We start from the raw sequence: 27,278 nt of genomic DNA, 5'->3' as shown, positions 1-27,278 counted from the left end.
GGATGTATTTTAGAAGACAGATGCACACAGAGACGCATCTGCACCAAGAAGATATCAGAATGATATAAGGCATAGAGGTACAGCATCAGAAGGTATAGTATAGGTATAATATCTGTATGTGAGGCAGACCATCACCACGGAATACAATGGAAAGGCACAGCCATGATAATCTAATCTTGACACACACACATTTTAAATGCTTTATTCATGTCCACATACATGTACAATATCTAAAGGACATAAATACCATCAGTGCATTTTGACATTATGAAAACAGTCAGTTACAGTAGTGCTGAGCCAACACTGAGCCACACACACACACACACACACACACACACACACACACACACACACACACACACACACACACACAGTGAAAAGAATAAGAACGCAAGGGTGTCTGGTCTGACTGGCTGTACTCACGTGGGGCAGTAAGAGATCTCTCTCTCTCTCTCTCTCTCTCTCCGTCCTTCCCTGTGCGTCCTCCCTCCTCACTCACGGATGCAAAGATCAGACAGATTGTAATCCTTCAGACCAGAACCCAAGGTGATGCACGGGACGAGTCTCCCCCTTTCTCTCTCTCTCTCCTCCGTGTTCCCAATGTCAACCAGAGGCGGCAGCAGCAGGTGTCTGAAGACAGGGGGCAGCTCTGTTCTGGTATCCCCCGCCCGCCCCCTGGCCCCCCCCTCCCTCCTCCACCTTTGTTGGGGGAAGAAGGAGATGGTTGGAGAGTTCCCCCCTAAACAACCCTCCTTTAATTGGAATTCATCTGGGCTGGTATCAAGATGACTCTGTCTGCTTGCCTCCTCTGCATGTTGAGATATCTATACTATACTATACTCAATCCTGTTTTGTTTCTGAGAATCTCTCTCTTCCTCCCACCCTATAATAGCCAGAGCATCAGCTCCAGTTCCTATCCACACACTATACAGTCTGTGCAACCCTGTGTAGTTCTACTACCCTTTCAGCATATTCAGAATCAGGTTTGTTCCTTTATCAGCATCCCAAGCAAGCAGGTCATCGACAGTAGACTGGGGATTCCCTTCTGTTTCCTGCCTGCCTGTTTATCCTTGAAACATCATGTTAATAACATAACCACCTCTCCCTTTGTGTGTCTTTTACTCCGTAAACCGCTGCTGTCTGTGTGCTGTGAATGGTCCTCTATGCCCACTGTTCCCTGGCAACAACATCTCTCTCTCTCTCTCTCTCTCTCTCTCTCTCTCTCTCTCTCTCTCTCTCTCTCTCTCTCTCTATCTTTTACTCTCACACATCTACCCCTCCCCTCCCCTAGCACGCACACACACACACACACACACAGACACAGACACACACACACACACGCACACACACACACACACACACACACACACACACACACACACACACACACACACACACACACACACACACACTCAGTGACCTCACCCATTCAGTCTTACTTGGGTTCCCCACCAATCATATCCCTCTCATCCATTTCTCGCCACGCATGATGCTCCACCCCTCCATCCTCCCCTCCTTTTCTCCCCCTTTTCTGCCCAGCTGCAGCCTGCAGAACTTCCCCACCACCATCAAGCATTCTTGCTACTAGCTTCGTCTTATATTCAGGCTGGTTAGGTGGGGCATATGGGCAGAGATCTGTGCCACTAGAATCTGAATCTGAATCACTGACTTTGAATTTGAATTGCTGACTTTGAATTTGAATTGCTCAATTTGAATATTTTTTTTTACATTTTTTTTAATTCAAATTGAGCAATTCAAATTCAAAGTCAGTAATTCAGATTCAGATTCTAGTGGCACAGATCTCTGCCCATAGGGGCAGGCGGTCAGTAGGGCGATACCCACCAGAATACCTTTTATTGTGACACTTCTCTGATGATGCATGCACACTTGTTCACTTGTGCATTAACATTGTGGTGGCATTGGTGGTTTTATCATGCATAAGACATAATCATGTCATTGTTTTGTAATTTTTCCAATATCCTCTTCATGCTAAACCCCCCAATGCATTTCTGACCAGGAGTGGACATGCACATGCATAATGCCTATAACTGTACCATATTGAACTGAGAAGATGGGTTACAATACAATTGCACAATTGATTTGCACGCTGTTGCATTGACAGTGGCATTGAACAACAACAACAAAATATACCTATTATATACCCTATGCATAATTTCAGACAGGGCAACATTCGTCTATTGATTCCAACGAAATCCAAAAAGCTAAATTTTTACAAAAATGGAGATCCTAGAACCTTATAATTCTAACGTCACGGTATAATTTAATTAATTTAATTGTATATTATATATATAAATATATAATAAATATAATATAATATAATAAATATATAATAAATAACCCTAAATATATATTATATTATATTATATCTGTATAGTATCAGCGCCTGCAGAGTTAATGTGGTGGTAGATGACGGACACGTGACAGCGCGAGCGGATCGCTCCAGCCTCGTACAGTAGATGGCAAGATGGCTGCAAGCAATTATTATGGCTTCACGCATGGAGCCGGTCCGCAGTACAGGTAATGCAACTGATATCGGGTGTTGGTTGATCAGAATGCATGCACTGTCTTATGTTAAACCAATGCATACGATTTCGTTAATGCACCGTGAGTTGTACATGATCCGACCACCTTGTCTGGTGCGATTCTTAGTTCCAGGGCCCTGGTCTGATGCATCAGGAGAAGCTAGTGAGGCTAGTTTAGGCTAGGCTGAGTGTTGCCCGGCTAGCATTTATTTATTAGATCGCACTTGGTGTTAGATTTTATAGGAAACCATTAAAAAGACTGTCACATTTGGAGGAATTCATGCATGATTAGGTGGGGGGGTTTTGCATGTTGCAAGATAGAGCCAGCTGGATCTGGAAGATAGCATGCTCGAGTTAGCAGGAGAAAAAAGGATTTGGGTTTTTGCAGACTGACTCGAGCCTTCTGTCACAGATTCTGATCGGAACGAATTTGTTGTAACTCCGTTTTGCATCTTTACCAGTGTGATCCAGTCAAAGCTTTAGAAATGTCTCCTGTAGTTGTTGGTTGTCACTCATCCAGGTACAATGTCACATTAACTTGACAGTCAGTGACGCTGTCTAATGACATCATTAAGTTAGGGTTTGAGAAATGAGCTGCCAATATATGCATATCAAATAGCCTACATGTTTGCATACAACAAGATGAAGTTGTCATTGTCACTACAACGTTGTAAGCGTCGACTACTAGACACGAGCACATCTGATCTGCCCACTAGAACAGACAGTTGCATGTCCATGTATGTTGCATGCATGCACATACATAGGTTGAGAGATTAGTCGCTTTGGATAATAGAGTCTGCTAAATGACATATGAAATGTACATTTACCTGGTGACTGACATTGACAGCTGTCAAAACATAGATGTCAAATCTCTCCACCTATGTATCTGCATGCATACACATATAGGTGGAGAGATTTGACAGCTATGTTTTGACAGCTGTCAATGTCAGTCACCAGGTAAATGTACATTTGACATGTCATTTAGCAGACTCTATTATCCAAAGCGACTTACAATAAGTCAATCAGAGGTAGTAATGGCAAAGCTGATGATGCAGTCAGATGATCACAATGATGTGACCATGAGAAAGTCTGTCTCTGTCTTAAGCACTGGGCTTACTTGGGATTGATTGACTGACTGACAACTGCCACTGACACTCCTGAATGTACAAGACAGCTCTCCTCTTTCTTCTCACCCTTCGAGACGACTTCGATGCTTGGCAACGAGAGACTAACAAGACAGACTGAGAGACCATTTCAGCTACAGTAAAAGTTATTTTTGACATTTCATACTCATAGCTTGTACTCATGTGTCACTTCAATGGCTGAAATAAAGTCCAAAAACCAAGGATACCACTACTATGTTGGTCTATCAGTCAGATTCTTTGAGAATTCTCAGATTCTACCCTAACCAGTGGCGGACTCAGGCTGTTTGAAGGGCAGGGGGGGCGAAAAGAAAAAAAGGGCACCTACTGCACAACATGGGACCCCATCAGTGCACATGGTCAAGTTTAGACCATTGGAAGGGCAGCCAATAGGACACATCCTCTAATTTTGCCACTCAAAAGGGCACTTTAGTGTGACGTTTTTCAACTGTGGGGGCACATGGTCAAGTTTAGACCATTGGAGGGGCACCAGTAGGGCACGTCCTCTCATTTTCGCCACTCAAAAGGGCATTTTTGCCACTCAAAAGGGCACTTAAGAGACACATTTTTCAACCGTGGGGGCACCAGGAGGGGCGGTCGCCCCCCCTGCCCCCCCCTTGAGTCCGCCAGTGACCCTAACCATGACTCATAACCAAGTGCGGTTTATTTTGTATACTTGTCTGTCTTCTCCCTTTGACCTTAAATTGTAGCCCAACTGTCCTTGTCCCTTCTGACACAAGGCCTTTTGTAATCCCAGACAGAGATGCTGACACAGATGCTTTTTGTATTCCTGATGTGGTGACTGCTGTCCATTTGCATCCCGAGGACTACTAATCATTTTGCCATGCACTTGTCTTGCAAGGTCATCCTTTTGGCATTGCATATTCTGCCGAAAATAGATTTCTTAAACTTTGAGCAGTAGCCTGCTGTGGTCTGCGCTGTAGGCTAATTGATACAGTGTGTATTGTATTCGTACTTCAGTGCTCATGAGTAATTTATGGGACATGCACAAGGCCGCAACAGACCGTGGTGGTGGTGGTGGTGTTTTTAATGGTGTATTTTTAGTGGTTGGGTTTTTAGGGTTTAAGCTACTTCTTGGTTTCAGTTTTATGATGGACTGGGTAAAATGGTACTGGTAGCTTGACAATGGCTGCTACTAAATCTGTACTAAACAAGTGAATCAGAATCAGAATCAGAAGACTTTATTGCCATGACATGTAAACATGTTAGGAATGTGGTTTGGGACAGTGGAGCGCAGTTTACAACAGGACAGGTGCAAGACAGGACAAGACAGTGCAAACCAACATCATCAGTGCAAAAAGTAATAAATAAATATAAATATAAGAAGTGCAAAAAGTGCCAAAAGATCAGGTGTTCAGGTCAAGACAGTCCATAGCTCTCAGAGTGGCGGTGTGGGCTGTAGGTAAATCATGCATGATGCTGTTTCATAGATAATGCGTTGGTCTCTCTCCATCCAGCCATAGTTTAGTTTCTGCTGCATACATCTTACATGACAGTATGTTATAATGAATAAGGCCAGCCATGCTTCCAAAATATGAGGACATGCTAAGATGTCTTGGTTTCCACAAGCTGTAAGGCACACTGTTGCCTTGCCAACAAAAAAACAGTTCTCATTGTTTGGCAAGGTTGGTAAAGGATTTAGTGTTGTTTGATGCAGACACAATCATATACCAGGATATAGCCTACATTCACTGTTTTTCTCCACTAACCCCAAAGCTTTACTTGGTTTATTGAAATTGAAGCATCCTTCTTTCCCCCTGTACCTCACTCCTCCTTCCATCTCGTCTCTCTCTCTCCCCTCCTGTCTCTCTCTCCTCCAGCACCCAGCCTCCCCCGGCCTACTCCCACCCCACCACAGCCAGCTACAGTGTCCAGCCTGCTACCGCTGTAGCCCACGCGGTGACCGCTTCCTACGCTCCGGCCCCAGCCCAGGCAGCTCGACCTGTGGCCTCCGTTCCGTACCCCGCCTACCAGACCCACCCCGCCCCCCCAGACTACGGGTACCGACAGCCGGACCCCACGCCCCAGCCCACGGCCACCCCACAGCCGTACCAGGTGTACACGGAGGCGGTCAGTCCCGTTTACCTTCTTACTTACCTACTAGCATCCTGTTGCATCCAATGAACACTAGCCTACTAGCCAACACTAGACATTAATGAACACTAGCCTACTAGCCAACACTAGACATTAATCAACACTAGCTCTACTAGCCAACACTAGACATTAATCAACACTAGCTCTACTAGCCAACACTAGACATCAATGAACACTAGCCTACTAGCCAACACTAGACATTAATGAACACTAGCCTACTAGCCAACACTAGACATTAATCAACACTAGCTCTACTAGCCAACACTAGACATCAATGAACACTAGCCTACTAGCCAACACTAGACATTAATGAACACTAGCCTACTAGCCAACACTAGACATTAATGAACACTAGCCTACTCATGATTAGCTCGTCTATTGACTACTGTTTGTAAAAGCAAGAGCTTTTGGTTGTCATATATACTGCACCATAGCAGAAACAAACTGTAAGATAAAGATGGTTACCGTTGCCCAATTCTTACCTTGTGTTTGCATCTTTGCTGCATTTGAATTTGATCCTGCATTGCATTTCTGTCATACAACTATGCGGCTGCTATTCAATTCAATTCAACTTTATTCGCCATGTGCAGTGCACTAGGAACATGACTTGGTATTCTACCATGCTGAACAAGTTACAGTACATACAACAGCAAGACAACAATACAACAAAACTCAAGACAAAATATACAGTACCAGTATGAGTGAATATTATGAATAAATATACTGTACAACTAAGTGCAAGAACATGTAAAGTGCAAGGTGCAATGATCAGGAGTTATTGAGGAGGGCTATGGCTTTGGGGAAGAAACTGTTCAAGTGGCGTGATGTTTTCGTCCTGGTGGCCCTGTATGACATCATTTGCGTTTCCTCTGGCTAACCTTCCCTCCAGGCCGACTACAGTTACGGACGCCCCCCAGCCGTCACCAGTTATGACAATAAGCAATACTACCAGACCAGCATCGCCCCCGCACAGCGAACACCAACAGAAGCTTACTACCAGACAGGTACGTTTAGACAGTTATTCTCACACGCAGGATGACTATTATGATACAAGTTCCACCGAATGGTTTGTAATGTAAGCAATTTACCATGAGAGGAAGGGGGTTGTGGAGACATTTACTGGTAGAGGGTTGTTGTGGTTGTGGTTGTGGTTGTGGTTGTGAAAACCCTGTACCAGTGGTAAATGTCTCCACAACCCCCGCCATCAAATGCTAAATAGCTTTTCTACAAAAGCTACCACATAATATAAAAAAATACACAGTTGTAACATGAAATTAATTAATTTACAATCATTAATCGTTTCAGAATACATATATCCTTCCGCCACAGAATATAGTCCCATAAACAAGATCAACGATTGCATTGTAGGCTAGGCCACATTAACTTTTTTCGCCTTTGAGCCAAAAACAAATCATAACCTAATTGTTAGCGGGATTCACAGTTATTGACACGTTGCCTGAAAAGGTACAGTTATTGAAACAGTTATCCAAAGCAGCCCGTTGTGGTGGTGTTGGTGTGTTGGGGTCTGGCGACGGCAGAGGGTGTTTTTGTGAACCTGAACCTGTAATGTTGTTGAACACTCTTCATGGGAATGGACAGCTGGGCCAGATCATTTGACTGTAGTACTCTAGTACATTCTTTTGACCACTCGAGGAATATTGTATGTCCTGCATCTCCAGTCAGCAGTCTCTGTGATGGTCTCTCTCCCCCTCTCTCTCTCTCTCCCTCTCTCCCTCTCTATTTCTCTCTCTCCCTCTCCTCTCTCTCTCTCTCTCTCTCTCTCTCTCTCTCTCTCCTCTCTCCCTCCCTCCCTCTCTCTCTCTCTCTCCCTCCCTCTCTCTCTCCCTCTCTCTCTCTCTCTCTCTCTCTCTCTCTCTCTCTCTCTCTCTCTCCCTCTCTATTTCTCTCCCTCTCTATTTCTCCCTCTCCAGTAGGTGTGAAGAGCGGCTACAGTCCCGCCGTCAGCACCGTGTACAGCCAGCCCCCCCCGCCACAAAGACAGGTCACCGCCTTAAAGCCCCTGGCCCCCGCCAGCTCCGTGTCCACCAGCTACAACATCTACCCGGTGTCGACCAGCGTCCAGCAGACCCCCACCCCCATCTCCATCTCCTCTTACACCCCCCCCTGCTCCTCCTACAACTCCACAGCTGCCACCTCCTACTCGGGTGAGTAAGACTAAAGGCGGCTGCGTTCGTAAATTCCCCTCTGGGAATCTGATCGGCACTCACGGAACGGCCTCTCGTCCAATCGAACGACTCGGTCCCTTTATGACGTCGAACCCGGTCGTGCGCTCCGGCGCGCGGAGAGTGAATTTACGAACGCAGCCTAAGACACAGAGGCTACATTTAGCCTTACGGATCGACCCTAGTGAAATTCAAGTACAGCTCGCATATTTTGTCAGTGTATGTGTTTTAGCAGTCTCTCCCCTTCGGCTCGCCCTCCCCTCCCCCCTCTTGTTCTCACCCCTCTTTCTCTCACCCCTCTCTCCCCCCATCTTCCCTTTCTCGCTCATCTCACTTCTCTCTCTCTCCCCCCCTCTTGTTCTCACCCCTCTTTCTCTCACCCCTCTCTCCCCCCATCTTCCCTTTCGCTCCCTCTCATCTCACTTCTCTCTCTCTCTCCCCTCCCCCCCCTCTTGTTCTCACCCCTCTCTCCCCCCCATCTTCCCTTTCGCTCCCTCTCATCTCACTTCTCTCTCTCCCCTCCCCCCCCTCCACAGGCATCAGTTACTCCAGCTATGATACGAGCGGCTACACCTCCACCCCCTCCTACTACCAGCCTGCTCAGCTGCCTCCCCCCCAGCCCCAGCCTCCCCCCCAGCAGCCCCAGCCTCCCCTCCAGCCTCCCCCCAAGCAGCTCACCAGCTCCTCCTGGAGTAACGCGGGCAGCAACATGGTGACCGCGCCGGCGGTCAACGCCTATAAGAAGCCCATGTTCCACCAGAACAAGATCCAGAAGCCCAAAGGCCCGCCCAAGCAGCCCCAGCTGCACTACTGTGACATCTGCAAGATCAGCTGTGCTGGACCACAGGTAGGACCGACCCGACACTGGTTGTTTTTTTCCCCTATGGACCGGGGGGGGGGGCTTGAAACCCAATGAGATTTGGATTGGTTTTGATAGACAGGGTTCCCACGGGTCCTTGAAATCCTTGAAAGTTTGTGAATTTGAGAAACAAAAATCAAGGCCTTAAAAAGTTTTTGAAAATAGACATGGGTCATTGAAAGTGCTTGAATTCCTCTCTCTCTAAAAAAAAAAATTATATATTCAAAATTCACTTTCAAGCCTCTATTTTGAATTGTTGTCTGTGAGCGGATAGTTCCTATTATATAAATTCTCATCTGGTTCTGTCTCAAACTATGCCGTGTTGGGTCCTTGAATTTGAGGGAATTGAGTCTTGAAAGTCCTTGAAAGGTGCTTGAATGTGATGTTTCAGAAGGTGTGGGAACCCTGGCTAGAGTTTTCATAGAGGTGGTTGATTGGTGGTCAGTTGCCCTGGACGATTCCTGAAAGGGAAAGTTGAGGATATACCGTTGGCAACAGAATAAACCTGTACTTTGTATATAGAAAAATATTTAAAATAGAAAATGTAAATAGAATGCAAATTTGAATTCAAATGTAAAACGCCTCAGATTGGACAGATTGTAGGACTAGCTTAGAACTGTCTAACCATTGTTTCATTGTAGATACTTTCCACGGAACTGGTATAATAATAATAATAATAGATTTTATTTATGGGCGCCTTTCAAGGCTCTCAACGACACCTTACAATACAGTTTAAAACCACATATCCAAACATTAAAATCAACAAGCAAAATGAGATAAAAACAGCAAAATCAGATATAACAACAAACAAAATACAGCAGATCAAACCAAGTAAGCCATTGTGAAAAGGTGTGTTCTAAGACTGGATTTGAATGTGGTGAGAGTGTCAATATTGCGTATGTTAGGTGGCAGAGAGTTCCAGAGGCGGGGAGCAGAACGGCTGAAGGTTCTAGATTAATTTAAATAATAATTATAATTTTGCCATTTAGCAGACGCTTTTATCCAAAGCGACTTACAATTACGAATTTCAGGGACATTCCCCCTGGAGTAACTGAGGGCTAAGTGCCTTACCCAAGGGCACACTAGTAGTGGTGTGGCTTCAGGCGGGATTTGAACTCACAACCTTCCGATCACAAGTCCAACTCACTATCCACTAGACCACCACTACCCGCCCATAGTAGTTAGTAGTTAGGCGGGCAGAAGGGATGACAAGTTGGTTGGCAGAGGAGGATCTGAGACTACGGGAGGGAGATGATATAAGACACGGGTTGGAGTCTATCCTCTGACCTGGTTCCATCCTTGTTTCCACAGACGTACCGCGAGCATCTAGAGGGACAGAAGCACAAGAAGAAGGAGGCGGCCCTGAAGTCAGGTGTCCAGGCGGGGAGCAGCAACGGGCCGAGGGGGGTCCAGACCCAGCTACGCTGCGAGCTCTGTGACGTGTCCTGCACCGGGGTGGACGCCTACGCTGCTCACATCAGAGGAGCCAAGCACCAGAAGGTCAGCACAGCTGCACTCGCTGCATATGAAACGAAATCAAACAACTTGGTGTCTGGTTGGAGGATATCAGAAGGCAGCTGTCTTAGCAACTGTTAGCATGCCGATTAGCCTCAGTTGGGATGTTAAGGGCAATACGTGTTGGGTGTTTTCTTTGATATCCCTCCTCACCACTCCACCCCTCCCTAACCTCACATATGTGATGTGGTATTTGTTCTCTCTCTCTCTCTCTCTTTGTTTGTTTTTTGGGGAACTTCAGTTTCAGCAACTTGTACAATCATGTCATGTTTTGTCTACATTTTTTTCCATTCTCTTAGCTGTACACGTATTAAGGTCTATGAATGTGGTTCAAAGCAAGACACACACAAAGCAAAAAATGAGCGATCAACAAAAACATTGAGATGTCAGTGACGGAATAAAAGGAAAGATTTTGAAAGGAAAGAAAAAGGGTTGGGGGGGGGGGTAGGGTCAAGTGGGGCGGGGGGTTGTGTGTATGTGTGTGTGTGTGTGTGTGTGTGTGTGTGTGTGTGTGTGTGTGAGTGAGAGAGAATGCGAATGCAATGCAGGCGTATATATCTATGTATAGTGATATGAGGTGAGTCTAGGACACAGAAATATATGAGTCAAGATGTGTGGAAGGGTTCACTGTATTAATATGGACATGACAGGGGCGCTTAGGTGGCGTAGCGGGTTAAGTGTCGACCATGTAACCGCAGGGTCCCTGGTTCGAGTCCGGCCGGGGACATATCCTGCATGTCAACCCTCCTCTCTCTCTCACCCATGCTTTCTGTCTAAATCTTCACTGCATCTGTCAAATAAAAATGAAAAATATGAGTGGGACTGCCCCACTCAGAAAAAAATTAAATAATAATAACAATAATAATAATATGGACATGACAGGGCTCCATCTTTTAATAAATATATAGTGATGTTAGAATTATAAGGTTCTATCTAAATGTTTGGTCAAAATCTAGTTTTTTACATAATCTGATCCATTAGGTGTTTATTAATGCCTGTGTGGTGTTATTTTTAAAATGTTGACATTTTTTAGTTAGTAATTAATAAAATACAAAGGTTCCATCTCACAAAACATAATGGAATGTAAAAACTTTGACGCTCAATATCTCTGAACTGCCCTAAACGGAGATAGAACCTTATCATTCTAAACGGAGATAGAACCTTATCATTCTAAACGGAGATAGAACCTTATCATTCTAAACGGAGATAGAACCTTATCATTCTAAACGGAGATAGAACCTTATGGGCCGGTTTCACAGACAAGGCTTAAGCCCAATCCTAGACTGAAAAACATCTTCAATGGAGATTTTACATTGAAAGTGTGATTTAGTCCAGGACTAGGCTTAAGCCTTGTCTCTGAAACCAGCCCAATATGTTTTTGGACTTCTTTTTATTTTTTAAATGATGTTTTCTTTGTTTCTCTGTTCTCTCCCAGGTGGTGAAGCTCCATACAAAGCTAGGTAAACCCATCCCTTCCACGGAGCCGGTCCTGGTGAACTCTGCTCCAGTTTACACAACGGCGACAGCTGGGAAGCCGGCTCCCGTCTCCGTCACCACGCCAACCGCCCCGGTCGCGCCTACCAAGCCTGCGGTTGTAAACGCTGTCAAGACCCACGTTGTAGCGCCCGCCAAGAAGCCAGTCCCCCCCAAAATAACCATCGTTGGTAAGTCTCTCTCTCCTCACAACCACTGCTTGTGCAGGATCAACTTGATTGTACAGCATTCAGGGTTCCCGCGCTGGTCTTAAAAAGCCTTAAAAGTTCAAGTCTAAAATCCAGTGAATAGAAATTCAAGGCCTAAAAAGGTCTAGAATTGCAGTTATTCTGTCTAAAAATGAGGTGCTAGGTCTTAAAAACGAGATCCTGCAAGGAAATCAGTCCGACCACATCTATTTACGCGGAAATTAATCAAGCTGGAACCCAAAAAATGCCAATTCGCTTCCTTTTTTGTCTGTATGGCAGTGAAATCCCTAATTTCCTCACCTCGAGGATGACAAAAAGCTATCATATGGTGTCGCGAATAGGTCTAAAATTATATTCAAAGAAGTCTAAAAAAAGGTCTAAAAAGGTCGTAAATTTGACTTGTTGAAACTTGTAGGAACCCTGAGCATTGTACAGGATTGTATAGTCTATGTTATTCTGAAACTTCTGCTCTGTCAAACCTATTTGGGCCAATTTCCTGGACTCAAAAGATCCCTTTGACTGAAGTATTAGGCTTAATCTGTGTCTGGAACACTAGCCTGTAATTATACATGTTTGTTGTCCAACGACATTATGGGATGTACTTCATACTGACCGTTGGTCTGTCCCCTCCTCAGCCAACAAGCCTGCCACGCCCTCGGTTTCAGCAGCCAAGCCAGACGAGGCCAAGAGCGAGCCCCCCAGTGACGACGAGGAGGATGGAGCGGGGGGGCAGGGGGATGTCCAGCCCGTGGGACACGACTATGTAGAGGAGGTAGGAGGACGTGTCCTGTGACTGAAGACGCTGGCGTTGACATTCTCAGTCGTGTAACGTCTCCTCTCCTTCATACTCTCTTCATACTCTCTTCATACTGTGAGCGCTGTGTCAGAGGCAGAGCCGGGGCGGCTGTGGCGCAGGAGGTAGAGCCGCCGTCTAACGATCGCAAGGTCGGTAGATCGGCTGTTCGAGCCACGGCTGGCCACAAGTCGAAGTGTCCTTGGGCTAGACACTGAACCCCAAAATTGCTCCCAGTGAGCGGGCCGGCGCCTTGCATGGTAGCTTGCCGCCGTTGGTGTGTGAATGTGTGTGTGTGTGAATGGGTGAATGAGAGGCCGTTGTAAAGCGCTTTGGATAAAGGCGCTATATAAGTGCAGTCCAGAGGGCCGTTGTTTCAATGTTTTAAACAACTACAACTACAACAACTACTACAACAGTCTGTTATATCTTAGATTTCTAACCGACTTGCACGGTGTCTCTGTTGTTCCTCAGGTACGTAACGACGACGGGAAGGTGATTCGTTTCCACTGTAAACTCTGTGAGTGCAGCTTCAACGACCCCAACGCTAAAGACATGCACCTGAAGGGACGGAGGCATCGACTGCAGTACAAGGTACGAAAACGTCTAGCACGGACCTCCAAAAGACGTTTCTAGAACAGCTGCCGCTGTACTACAACATAACAAATAACCGCCACTAGGTGGCAGACTCTCAAGGCAGAACGATGCACTGTTTTGCTCACTCGAAACGTGTCATTTTAGTTGAACAACGCACATGCCTAACACACTTGCGTCAACTCTTTCTTGACATTGTCGTAGACTGAAGACCCATCTCTTCGGGTTACACCTTAACTGCTCCTCCTGAGACATCTACTGCCCCCCAGCACTGCGTCTCCTGAAGACACCCGCTTTTCCCCTCTACTGTGTCCCCTAAAAACTTCTATTGCCCCCCTTGTACTGTTTCTCCAGTGTCTATATAAAAACAAAACAAACAAAAAAAAACTAGGTTTAGAAGAAGGTGATAGAAGAAGGTTTTTCCTTCTTTCAATGGCCCCCCGGGCCTGAGCTGGATGACTCTTCCTGCTACGACTGGTGGATTGATGATTCACTTGCTTAGTATTCAAATGTATTGATTGTAAGTCGCTTTGGAATAAGGCGTCTTGCTAAATGCCAAAAATGTAAAATGATGCACCCGGCTCACTATTTTGCTCACTCATTGAAACGTGTCATTTTAGTTGAACAACCAACGTGCCTGCCTAACACACTCTTTCTTGACATTGTGTCCCTCCCCCCCCCTTGTAGAAGAAAGTCAACCCTGAGTTGCCGGTGGAGATCAAGCCCAGCAACCGGGCCAGGAAGCTCCAGGAGGGCAAACTGCGGAAGCAGAAACAGAAGGCGGTGCTGAAGAGACAGAGGGATGACGAGCAGCGCTGGCACATGGAGATGAGGTCAGCCGAGGACTACGGGGGGGCTCAGGTTACACACTGATATCCAGTCAGCTGGACCCCCTCCTCCTCCAATCCTGACCGTAACACTTTGTGACGTTAGAATTATAAGGTTCTATCTCCATTTTTGTCAAAATTTCGTTTTTTTTACATAATCTGATCCATTAGGTGTTTATTAATGCCTGTGTGGTGTTGTTTTTAAAATGTTTTTGACATTTTTGAGTTAGTAATTCATAAAATACAAAGGTTCCATCTCACAAAACTTGTTTGGAATGTAAAAACTTTGACGCTCAATATCTCTGAACTACCCTAAACGGAGATAGAACCTTCTCATTCTAAACGGAGATAGAACCTTATCATTCTAAACGGAGATAGAACCTTATCATTCTAAACGGAGATAGAACCTTATCATTCTAAACGGAGATAGAACCTTATCATTCTAAACGGAGATAGAACCTTATCATTCTAAGCTCACGACTCAGGGGATGAGGACACTGTAGATTAGATGTTGATGTGTCTCAGTCTGTGGCGACTTCATCCTGCTCCATTAGGGGATAAGCTGTCATAGGGAGATGAGGTCAGAGTCAGGGCACGGTTCATGTTGCCCCCTACGCAGTGGAGATCCACCTTAAGGGGCTTCCCATAGCCTTCGTTAAAGGAGCGTGTTCCTTAAATATCACTTCCCCTTCCCCCCCCCCCCCCCCCTCATCTTTCCCCCCCTGACATGGCCTGTCACTCACATGATGACTCACAAATGTCACAAGTGTTTGTTTTCAGTCATTTGGCTCACACAGTGGGAATACAGTACATGTGGGAAAACTAGGGTTAGGGTTAGGTGCTACGTCGACTTGGTACATGTTGGCATGTCTAACCCTAACCGTAATCCTAACCCTAACTCTACCCCTACCCCTACCCCTAACCCTAACCTTAACCATAGCACCGTAGCACCTAACCCTAACCCTAGTTTTCCCACATGTACCGCATTCCCACATGTACCGTAACATATCTATCTATCTACCTCCTCTACCTAACAGTGTGCTGTCTGATGTCTCCTCTGTCAGGCGCTATGAGGAGGACATGTACTGGAGGAGGATGGAGGAGGAGCAGCTGTACTGGGGTGAACAGAGGCGCAGGATGGCCCCCCCGCCGCTCATGAGCCGGCCTGGCATGCCGGTGCCCCCCCTACTGGTGAGCGGAGTCATTTAACATTCACCAAAACAGGCGCCACGTCAGGTTTCGGTCCGACCGTTGATGTACTAAACGACCTGTTGTTATCGTTGTAAAGCGCTTTGGATAAAGGCGCTAGATAAGTGCAGTCCGTTTACCAAAAAGCAAATTGAAAGTCATCTCAACACCCGAAACCAGACATCCCATGTCTTTATCTATGTATAGCGGTCTCTCTCTGTTTGGTTCTGAGAGAGAGGGCCCTGGTTTAATCCACCTCTTCTACCCACAAGCCTGTGCGTCGTCCAGACTCTCCTGACGACCGCCACATCATGGCCAAACACTCCACCATCTACCCCGTGGAGGAGGAGCTCCAGGCGGTGCAGAGGATAGTGTCCCACTCGGAGCGAGCCCTCAAACTGGTGTCGGACTCGCTACTGGAGCCGGAGACCCCCGCTGCGGCAGCGGCCACTACTGATGCCGCCACGGCGACCACTACCACGGCGACCACTACCACTACTGCTACTGCTGCTGATGAGACGACAGAGGAGAAAGGGTCAGCTGTGTGCGTGTCTGTCAGGCTCTGTCCTCTATTTGTCTATCTCTACCTTATTCTTTTTCTCTGTCTGTCTGTCTGTCTTACTCTCACTTTCACACTCTGTCTGTCTTTCTCTTGTTTTCGTGAAGTCAAATACGTGGTATTCAACAGTACTAAAGACTGATGCCCCCCCCCCCCTCTCTCTCTGTCTCTCTCTCTGCTCCCTCTCTCTCTCTCTCTCCGTGTCTCTCTGTGTCTCTCTCTCTCTCTCTCTCTCTCTGTGTCTCTCTCTCTGTGTCTCTCTCTCTCTGCTCCCTCTCTCCCCCCCCCCTCTCTCTCCTCCCTCTCTCTCCCCCAGGGCTGACTCCCAGCCACGGATGCTGAAGGGGGTGATGAGGGTGGGTATACTGGCCAAGGGTCTGCTGTTACACGGGGATAAAAACGTGGAACTCATCCTGCTAGCTGCCAAGAAGCCCACTGTCTCTCTGCTCAAGAACATCGCCAAGGAGTTGCCCAAGGAACTAGCGGTAAGAAGAAGTCTTAATTTCTCTCTCATGGAAGCACTGTGCAAGCAGCCTTGTGACTGCTTCTGTAAGTACCATTTGATTTGGGGATCCACTGTGTGAGTGTGAGAGGCGGGGGCTTTAAGATTGCGGTTGGATTCCACTCCAGACATTTTAAAACACAACCTTTTTGAGGAACTGTTAATGTTCACAGAAACACAAAAGCAGACCTTTTCCCATCATATCTGTTGGGCAAGATGTCACGGTGTCACATACATACATATGCAATGCAGAAAAATTGGGAAATATGTCGTTTTCGTTGTCCAAAAACCACCCTATAGGCACCTGGTGGTTGGAAGTGTGTGAAAGCAGAATAAACTGTGAAATGGGAACTGATTGCCTTCTGATTGTGTTAATAACTCAGGTTCAGATGTATTTGAAGTGTATTTAATTGATTATAGATACTTCAGAGTTCCTTTCCTTTGGTAAAAACAAACACAACCTACAGGTACAGTAGGGAATAGAGAACGTTACACCGAATAAAACATGTCGGTTTATATGTGGAGTGTTCCAATTCCTTCCTGCGTTCTCTGCTGTACCTGTGTCTCATCAGAAGTGCTTTTGACTGATCTTTAGATCCCCTGCCTGGTTACGACACCTGAACCCTACAGAGCGAGACTGGGGCAATTGCTAAAAAACTCACTTAGTTAGTTCCTTTGAGAATAACGTCTAACGGTGGTAAAACTGTTAACGCTCATGCCCATGTTCATAACTCCCTTATCCGACACAGGGGGCTTTTGTAATCTCTCAAATACAGTTATTGTGAAATCATTTGAATAATGATAATCTTAACATTATTACCCCCCCCCCCCCTCTCCGAAAGCTATTTCACCCCAACCCCCTCCCCAGTCCAAAAGCCAGCCCCGCCTCCTCCTCTGTAGTGAGTTAATCCACAGTGTCCTTTTAACCGGCAGACATTTTCTGAAGATCAGTATGAGGTGCAGCCTCATCCTGAGGAGGCCACCATCGTGATATTTTCGAGCAAGGAGCCCAAAATGCAGGTGACCGTCTCTCTCACCTCGCCGCGGATGAGGGAGGACGCCCCCCCCCCTGAGAAGGAGGAGCAGGCCGAGAAAGGTTAGAGAAGCCACAGCTTTTCCAGTCCAAATGCACACTGTGTCACCTGACCCCCCTCCCGTCCCCCCCCCAGTAACTCAACCACCCCTGAAAGGAGAAAAAACAAACAAAAAAAAGACTCAAATGGGACTTTTAACCAAGCCCAGTTCAAGTTGACTTCATCCAAATAGAACAATACTTGTGCTTTTCCCCCCTGTACCTTAGATCTTAGCCCCCCCCCCGTGAAATGAAGTCCAACTAATAGACTAGTCCAGTGATCCTCCTAACTCCTTGTCCGGGAGAGCCACGGGAGTCGGGACAACAGGTTTTTTGTTCCAATTCAGCAGCGACAGACCTGATTCAGCCGATCAAGGTTTTGATGTTCAGTCGGGTGTGACGGCGCTAGGCTGGGACAAAAACATGGCTGGCACCCAACTACTGCTCTCCGGGAACAGGGTTGAGTATCACCGGACCAGCCCATTAATGTGTCTCTGTTTTAATTTCAACCCATCATTTGCAGTCCCAGTAGGCCCCCCCGTGGTTTTACTTTTCTTTGGTCCAACATGGGAATCTAAAGCAGGGCTCTCCGACCTTTCTGTGCCAATAGGGTGTGTGTATTAATGGACATGTGCTCAGATACTGTAGGCCTTCTGAAACCATGGCAACCATTGTTGAGTCACAATTAATGAGCAATGTTCAGACGATGCACAGGGATGAGTGGTACACTTACGTTCAATATTAAAACCTTTTACAGTATTATATTAAAAAGATTGACAGACTATTTTTTTGACATTGAACACAATGTAGGCTGTATCAATGTGTACTAGTCATCATTCGATTGGTCAGTAGTTGGTTTAAGAGGCGCTCTAAAGTCTTCCAACTTGCCCCGACCCTTCTCATCTCTCATCCCTGCTAACTGAAACGGCATTGTCGTTATCGATTGACAAGGTGTCAGAGTGTAACTCGATCTCCACACAATGGTTTCTGTACCGGTAATTAAATAAGTAACAATCGATAAATTAATGAATTCTACCTGTTGTCGTGCAGGCCACGGCCACGTTCAGAACCATTGGGAGATGTAAGCACTGCACTCCTTCACCTACAGTATGTGAGCCGATGAGCATTTTACTATTTCTGTATGTTTCTACTCGGAAAACTTGCTAAGATATTTTCCTTTGTATTCTGTTTGGGTTTGTTGATCAGTGTCCCTCTGTGTCAGCAGACCTAGGCAACATGATATCAGGGGTGCAAACTTGTCACCTTTCTGCTAAATTAGCCGTTTTCTATCTGCTGTTGAGATAACTTTTAGCTTCAGGGAGCTAGGTACAATTCCAGACAGCGTAGAGAACACAGTCACAGTAAACAGTTTTCGAAGTAATTCTGCAGGTGTTGAGGTCAGGGCTGCCGCTACTTACACATGCATTATTGTTAGACCACCGTTAGTGCTAGCGGTATCTATTTAACACCATTAGTGCTAGCGCTACCCCCCCCCCCCCCCCCCCCCCCTAAGGTTAGCCGCAAAAAAAAAGTGTCACCTTTTTGGGCCATCACCAGTTTGCACCCCTGGATCTACTGTCAATGTATTTCCTCAGTAGCAGAGCCCTCGGAGGATGAGAAACCCCCTTGGCCTTTTCTCTGTAAATATATTTCACCACAGCTCTCAGTCACTGCCGTGGTACACCCTGAACTGTCAACACGTTTCCTCCATTTGTTCATTACCATTTTTGTTCTTGAATGTGATTATTATGTGAATCCACTGTCGACAGACATGACAAAGGATGGATTTGTGTTGAGTTATATCATCCTTGTCCTAATTCAGGCGTAGAGAGCGACATACTGTATATACTTCTCTCTCTTCCTGAAGGCGTGGCTGAGAAGGACCCTCCTGACGTTCTGAACAAGAAGAAGTGCCTGGAGTACCTGGCTGCTCTGAGACACGCAAAATGGTTTCAGGTAAACGCAGGAACGACTAGTACAAACAACATGGCGGTTTGCCCACCCTAAAGTACAGCACCTATGTTGTCTAAGGAATGGGGTGTGGAATCTTTGTAAACATAGTAAGTAAGTAAGTAAGTAAAGCTTTATTTATATAGCGCCTTTCGTACATGAAATGCAACTCAAAGCGCTTTACAATAGAATAATACATACTACATTTAACAAACAATGAAATGGGGATTAGACAACAAGACCTCACCTCTGAGTACCTACTTGCCCAAAGAACGGGATGCAGAATCCTCATGAGCAAACTCCGTTAGCAAACAACAAATGAATAGAACAGAACTAGAACACAAACGTTTTTATTTGTCTAAAGTCTAGAGATCCTCAATCCTGCTCAAGCTTTGCACCTTCCTGAGGATCAAGGTAGATATGCAGTCAGTGTAGGACAACTATTTGTGGAACACTGTACTGTAACAGGTGTGCGTTTGTGATGTCTGTCAGGCGCGTGCCAACGGTCTGCAGTCCTGTGTGATCATCATCAGGTTGCTGAGGGATCTGTGCCAACGTGTGCCGACCTGGGGCAAGATGCCAGCCTGGGTGAGGATCAGCTCTGTTATTTATGTGTGTGTGTGTGGAGATGGAGATAACGTTTATTGCCATTTATGCATACACATTAAGCGTGTGCGTGTGCTTATACATATACATATACATACATACTGAAGTATCTTGTGCCCCCTCCCAGGCCATGGAGCTGCTGGTAGAGAAGGCCATCAGCAGCGCCACCGGGCCGCTCAGCCCAGGAGAGGCCATGCGGAGGGTTCTAGAATGCATCGCCACGGGCATCCTGCTGCCAGGTGAGAGAGACGTTGTTTACTTAACACTTAGTGCGGGGTAGTGGTGGTCTAGTGGATAGTGAGTTGGACTTGTGATCGGAAGGTTGTGAGTTCAAATCCTGCCTGAAACCACACCACTACTAGTGTGCCCTTGAGTAAGGCACTTAGCCCTCAGTTACTCCAGGGGGGATGTCCCTGTAATTTGTAATTGTAAGTCGCTTTAGCGTCTGCTTTAGCTTTGCTAAATGGTAAAGTTAAAGTTACTCAATCAGCCGTGAGCCCTGTGAGTAAAAAGTGTTATATCTTTGCACTCTATCAAATTTCAGGACCCTCCTTTCATGACTTTTCCTAGATATGTGCGTTCTACCACCCAGTATCCTTACATTTTCAATATCACTTTAGGATAAGCTAATATAAAGGCTAATTTACAAGCAGCAGCCAACTAGTGGGCGTTGTGTGTAAATAACAGGTTAGCATTTTGGCGGCTCTTTTGGTAGGTAAAAAGGCACGGCTGTTTTAGTGTTAAAGAGGTCCATATGGATATGTGCTGTAGTAGCAGGGTTGGTATGTTGGTCATGTTGGGGTCCAGAAAAAGGAGAAGCGACTTTGGGGCAATCAAATGCAGGCGGAAGGCAGAACTGACCTTTCCAGAGCAGAACACACAGTTGGATTTTGACCTTGTCCTTGGTGCAGAGTCAGACCATCTGTTGTTTTGGATGATAGGCAATGAATTATCTTCTACCACAGGGGTAGGCGTAGGCTTAGATGAAAAAAGACCCATGTTTTGGAGGCCGTATTGGGGACTGACTCGTGAACCATTAGGACAGTCATTTCTGTAGGAGACCCAAGGCTAGGGTTGGGTACCGAAAATCGGTACCGGTAGGTACCGGTTACTTTACATTCGGTATAGTACCGAACCGAATTGCAAAGGAGATTTCGGTGCCTCATTTCGGTACTTTTCTATCTCGCCCCCTGGTGTCCGGTGTCATGCAACAGTCAACTGGTGACTCGTGACGTGACATCGCCTGTTAAATTTCCACTCAGTGCGTGTCGTGGTAGTGAGCTGAGCAGTTGTGTATCATCATATTATCGAATTTCGCTAGCTAGCCTAGCTACGAGGTCACCGAGAAGACCTCACAACAAAAGCTCCAACAAAATTGTCTCCTACAGGCTGTCTACTGCGCTAGATAAAGCAGGGGATGACGCCATTTCTGTGGCTCCAGCTGCAACACAGCGAGGGCTGCGTTCGTAAATTCGCTCCGAGAGCGCCGGAGCGCACACTGGGCTCAACGTCATAAAGCGACCCAGTAATTTGATTGGACAAGAGGCGTTCCACGAGTGCTGGTCGGATTTCCTGAGCGTATTTACGAACGCACCCCCAAACACTTCAGACAGTAGTCAGGATTCAGGAAAGGTGAACACACACACACAATCGCGTTTGTGACCACCGTCGCAATTCACCTGTGTTTATCTGAATCATCCCTCTCTCTTGGACGTGACAGTCCTTGAAATGAATGAAGCCAAATGGCCTAATGATCATTTATTACTCGATTCGCTCTCAGTGTTGTCTTGCATACGCAGCTCTCCGCGGACAATCATCGGTATATCTTCTTGTAAGTGCTATGATAACAGCCACGGAAATATCAAACAGAACTAAACTATAATCGAAACAAGCCAGTGGTATTATATATAGTCAGTTATAGGCCTAGATGACGAGCAAACAATATTTGTTTACTTTATGTTTATAAATCTGTGCCATTAGACAATTATGTCAAAACAAAACAAAAGTCAAAATGACAATAAAAAAGTCAAGAGAGGTGTCGTATTTTGCCAGAGAAGGCAAATATGCTGATCTTTTTGCAAAAGAATTGCTGAGGTGGGAGTTTTATTTTTATTTATTTTTATTTGAGTGTATATTTCACTGTAATATTATATATATATATGTATATTGTGCCTCAGTCAGCAGGAGTTTTATTTTCATTTATTTTAATTTGAGTGTATATTTAACTAATATACGTATATTGTGCCTCAGCAATAAAAAAGTGAAAAGCTGTTTAATTTTGTGGACCGTGTTATTATTATATATATATATTATGTCATTTTAAAAAATCAAAAGTACCGAATTAAGTACCGTTTCGGTACCGGTACCGTTTTTAAAGTATCGGTTAGGTACCGGTACCGGATAAAACCCAAACGATACCCAACCCTACCCAAGGCACAACCAGAGGGGTTCAAATAAATTCACAGGCCCTGTGACTGTCTGCACCTGCACAGGTATGTTTGAAGACGGGGTTTTTCCATCTTCGTTCTCCAAAGAAATCTCAGTCCACAAGAGAACGCCAAACCGTACCACAGAAGAACATTAGGAGCGTGTGCGTTGACAGGCTTCTCCTTGAGCGCCTCTGGATGATATAAACAGATATGCCATCTGATTCCTCCTCCTAACCCCCCAGAGACGGGCACAGCGGGCACCGCCCACCCCCCCACGCAGCCTGTCAGCAACACAGTTGGCACCACCTGCTGTGGCCACGGCTTTAAAGTCCCCAAACTGTAAACAGAGATAGCGGCGCGCGTTCTGACGTCACAAGTCAAAAACTCGACAATGAAAACAGTTTCTGAATACCTTCATATCGTTTTTCCAAAAGGTCTGTTTGCAAAAGGCAGTTTGCGTGTGGACCCAAAGGCCAAAACGTATAGAAAAAGCTACGTTTTAAAAATACCTCTGTACGTGTAGACGGGACCTTAAGCTTTATCCCCATAAACACCCTCCAAATCTGAGTCTGTCCTTGGAGGACCGTACAGTCTGATCTAAATGTGTCCGTCTCTCTGCTCAGACGGGCCTGGTCTGCTGGACCCCTGTGAGAAAGACCAGACTGACGCTCTCGGGAACATGACCAAACAAGCCAGGGAAGACATTACTGCCAGCGCACAGGTACGTACCGCAGGTCTCTCTACACACAGATGCATCGTGGGATTTGTTATGTCGTTATTACACTCTCATCCTGACATTGGTTATGGGGCGCGGGGGGGGTCACTTTTGGGGTCGGGGGGACATAGTTCCACCATTAGGATTTGAGACTTACAATTTACATACAACAGATATATGTAATAAGGAAAGGTTTGAAGGGACAGTTCCACTCAATAAAATCCCAATTATTTATTTTTTTCACAACTTTGTTTATTGATGTTTTCATGACAATACAAAATGAGCAGTAGGTCAAACTGTACATATATACGGTAGACATATTGCACATACCTACATACAGTATATGTAGTATACAATCCCAATTTAACCGCTGTTTATAATACTTACAGTACTGATGACAATACATTTTCTACCCCCCTCACCACCACCACCACCACCCTTTTCTCGGCTCCCAGCATGCCCTGCGGCTGCTGGCGTTCCGTCAGATCCACAAGGTCCTGGGGATGGAGTCCCTGCCGGCGTCCAAGGCCAGTGCCCGCAACCGCAAGAGGCGACGCGACGGGAGCGACACGGGGGAAGGAGAGGGGGAGGGGGGAAAGAAGGACAAGAAGGAGGAGACAACAGAGGAAGCTTGACCTCACCCCCCTAGAGTAGAGTGTAGTCGTAGTCTATAACTGACACACATCACTTACATTTATCTTTTAAAAAATAACCTATACCTGTACATCTATATGAAAAATAACTGACATAGTCGTATCATTTCTGCCTCTTCTAGAGAGAGGGGAGGGGATGAGGGGGTAAAGGTGAATATTCTTTACTGTAACTCTTTCCCACACTATACTGTCATGTACTGTAGATGTACGTCTAGGTAGAGGGCAGCTATTATGACATCTTCCCACACAGCCGGGGCAAAGTACTACTGACAGTGTAATTAAGAACAGAGTTAGAGTTTTACAACGACTGCCCCTCATTGGCTCTTCCCAGTACGTGCCCTCTCTTGAGGTAACGCGGGAGAGAGTCAACAACGGAACAATGGTGTTTGATGTTCGGTTTGGTTGTTTGTTTGTCTGTCGGGGTGAAGTCGTTCCACTGTGTCTGACGATGTCATAATTGTCGCGTCTACCTTTTTACAAGTGTGCTGAAAATTGGCTTTAACGTCACCGAGGTTTAAGGGAGCTAACGATTGCATCATTCCATATCCAGAATATTTGCCCACAAGCTACTGAAACCGACCTCCCCCCATTTGACAGTACTTGTACCAGCCACTGTTACTTACCATTGTCTTCTACTGTAAGTACTCTTGACAGAGATGCCTACATTTTAATGAAGCACTTTTAGCTTTTTTTTCCTTCTTTTTTTTTACCCCCACCTGTCAGCTTTTCTTTGTTAAGGAAGGTTTTAATCCCGGCTGCACAGGCCAGTTCAAGTGTTTGGTTTGTGATACACTCTGTAGGAGCGACTAACGTAGGTGCATGTACTGAGATGTTTAAAGGGGGGAAAAGATGGCTTCTGTTCATCGGTCTAGGTTCAAATTAAAATCGGACAAATTAAAGAAAGTTTCAAAAACGAAACGTACTGTTCATTGTGCCTACAGGTGATGACAAATTGATCAGGGGTAATGTCTAGGAAAAGAAACTTGGGGAGGGGGGGGACGTTACTCTTTGAAAAGCACTCTCCATGTGGTCTAGAAAAGAAAGTACTGCTTTTAAAAAGATGCCCGTGAATTTGTCAGATATACCTGAGAGGTGAAATTCTATTTTATCTGATGGTCACCACATTTTTCAAAGCTTTTGAGGAATTGAATCACTGGGTAGTGTTGTTGTTCAACATGTTTTGTCTCAAAGACAGGAGTTACAGAAAGCTCTTATGTTGCACAGTCGTCTAGCATGCTTAGAGAATGAAGCACTTATAAAAAATGACAATGATGTTGTTGATATGCAGCCATATTTTTATCATTTCACTTTGCCTATTCACAATCTGTTTTTTGGACTGTTGTAAGTGGAGGAAACTTTGTCGTGAGTGAGTGAGAAAAACTAGGAGAGAAGAATTAGGGACTATCTAGTATCTACTGACAAGATCAAGGGTTTAGGTAAGTCTTGGACTTTATTTCTTCCTTTGTGCCTGCATTGTTTTTGTGTATACTTGTAAGAGATGTAATAGCTATCGACTGAAGGTTTGGAAAGGGGAACACTTTAATAAGACACTGAATCATGCAATATTTTAAAAGATCTGAATATCCATAACGATGTATGATGAACAGCGTTGGAGAAATGCACAGATGTTTTGTAAGAAGCTTGTGCTTTTTATTTCACGTTGATTTTTATTTACAAAAGGTCATCTTTCACAAACCCATTGTTTTTGTTTTTTAATTTAGGGAGGATTGTTGCAATCAAACTTTGTATTGTTAAATGGAGTGTGAACGTTGCTGTTATATTATTTGAATGTCTTTGTAGTGGCGCCTAAAACCAAGGATCAATATTAAAGACTTTAAAACCGTTTTTTCTGAAGTCGTGTTTTTATTATTGATTGGTAACCCACTGCCACACACATCGTGAGTTTAGAATGATAAGGTTCTATCTCCGTTTAGAATGATAAGGTTCTATCTCCGTTTAGAATGATAAGGTTCTATCTCCGTTTAGAATGATAAGGTTCTATCTCCGTTTAGAATGAGAAGGTTCTATCTCCGTTTAGAATGAGAAGGTTCTATCTCCGTTTAGAATGATAAGGTTCTATCTCCGTTTAGAATGATAAGGTTCTATCTCCGTTTAGAATGATAAGGTTCTATCTCCGTTTAGGGCAGTTCAGAGATATTGAGCGTCAAAACTTTGACATTCCATTATGTTCTGTGAGATGGAACCTTTATATTTTATGAATTAACTAAATCAAAAATGTCAACATTTTAAAAATAACACCACACAGGCATTAATAAACACCTAATGGATCAGATTATGTAAAAAACTCAATTTTGACCAGAAATGGAGATCCTAGAACCTTATCATTCTAACGTCACGACATGTTGTTGTCAATACATCTTGTGGTGTATTGTTCATACGAGATCATTCAACCATAAAATCTCAACTGTCTATCACCCCCCCCCCTATGCATAATAATGCATATTCATAACCGCATCAGAGAGAAAGGATATCAACAATATTGCACAGTGACGCGTGGCTCATCGACACAGACGGACTTCAGATGTTGCGCTCGGAAATGGGTTTTATTACTAGGAGGAAGCAGCGAACAGATCGTTCTCTCTCTCCACCCTTGCATGCTTTTTTCAATGTCCACCGCTAATAAATAAATAACGGAATAAGGGAGAATATAATAGCCTAATGCGGTAGACTAGTACATCCATCATCAGCGTCTTTGAGCCTCGGAAAAGCGCTATATAAATTCAATTTATTATTATTATTATTATTATTATTATTATCCATCCTCCGTACCCGCAGAGAAGCTGGAATGGTAAGAGATGGTAGTCCAGATGTTCAGGGACAAAAGGCGCTCCAGGTTTATTATGAGACAACCTGCGCTTCGTTCGGGAAATAGACCGTTATGTTGTTCGAGCGCCTGTTGTAGGCAATAGACTATACCGTTACTTTCTCCTATAATTAAGCTCTAAATACCTGCTGCATCCCTGAGCGCTCGCCAGCCTCCTCTCTGTCCTTGGACCGCTCAGGACACCTCATCTCATCTCATCGCCGAGCCACAGGTACCAGCTACCTTCTCTGCTTTACTGCATTGCTACATGACATTGTTGAGCAATTCCACTTCCAGACAATGCGTTATATATTGTGATATATCGTGACGTTAGAATTATAAGGTTCTAGGATCTCCATTTTTGGTCAAAATTGAGTTGTTTACATAATCTGATCCATTAGGTGTTTATTAATGCCTGTGTGGTGTTATTTTTAAAATGTTGATTTTTTGTTGTTGTTAGTAATTCATAAAATACAAAGGTTCCATCTCACAAAACATAATGGAATGTCAAAACTTTGACGCTCAAT

At 45.1% G+C, this 27,278-nt stretch overlaps 1 protein-coding gene across 1 annotated transcript; it reads left to right on the top strand.

Annotated features, from left to right (window-relative positions):
• Positions 1–2,485: 2,485 nt before the first annotated feature.
• Positions 2,486–25,762, top strand: zfr2 (zinc finger RNA binding protein 2; the record flags this gene model as incomplete). Its single annotated transcript, XM_080535841.1, has 19 exons — positions 2,486–2,538; positions 5,527–5,776; positions 6,690–6,804; positions 7,735–7,965; positions 8,520–8,830; positions 10,154–10,342; positions 11,793–12,021; positions 12,675–12,811; positions 13,307–13,426; positions 14,114–14,259; positions 15,318–15,444; positions 15,714–15,976; positions 16,317–16,485; positions 17,436–17,598; positions 19,442–19,530; positions 20,017–20,112; positions 20,258–20,369; positions 23,183–23,280; positions 23,730–25,762. The coding sequence occupies 19 exons, from the start codon at positions 2,486–2,488 to the stop codon at positions 23,907–23,909; spliced, it is 3,078 nt and encodes a 1,025-aa protein (XP_080391967.1). The 3' UTR covers positions 23,910–25,762.
• Between the last annotated feature and the right edge of the window lie 1,516 nt (positions 25,763–27,278).

The sequence above is a fragment of the Nansenia antarctica genome, assembly GCF_963989245.1.
Source record: "Nansenia antarctica genome assembly, chromosome: 7".
Lineage (NCBI taxonomy): Eukaryota > Metazoa > Chordata > Actinopteri > Argentiniformes > Microstomatidae > Nansenia > Nansenia antarctica.
The sequence above is the reverse complement of the archived record's forward strand: the minus strand, read 5'-3'. Positions and strand labels throughout refer to the sequence as shown.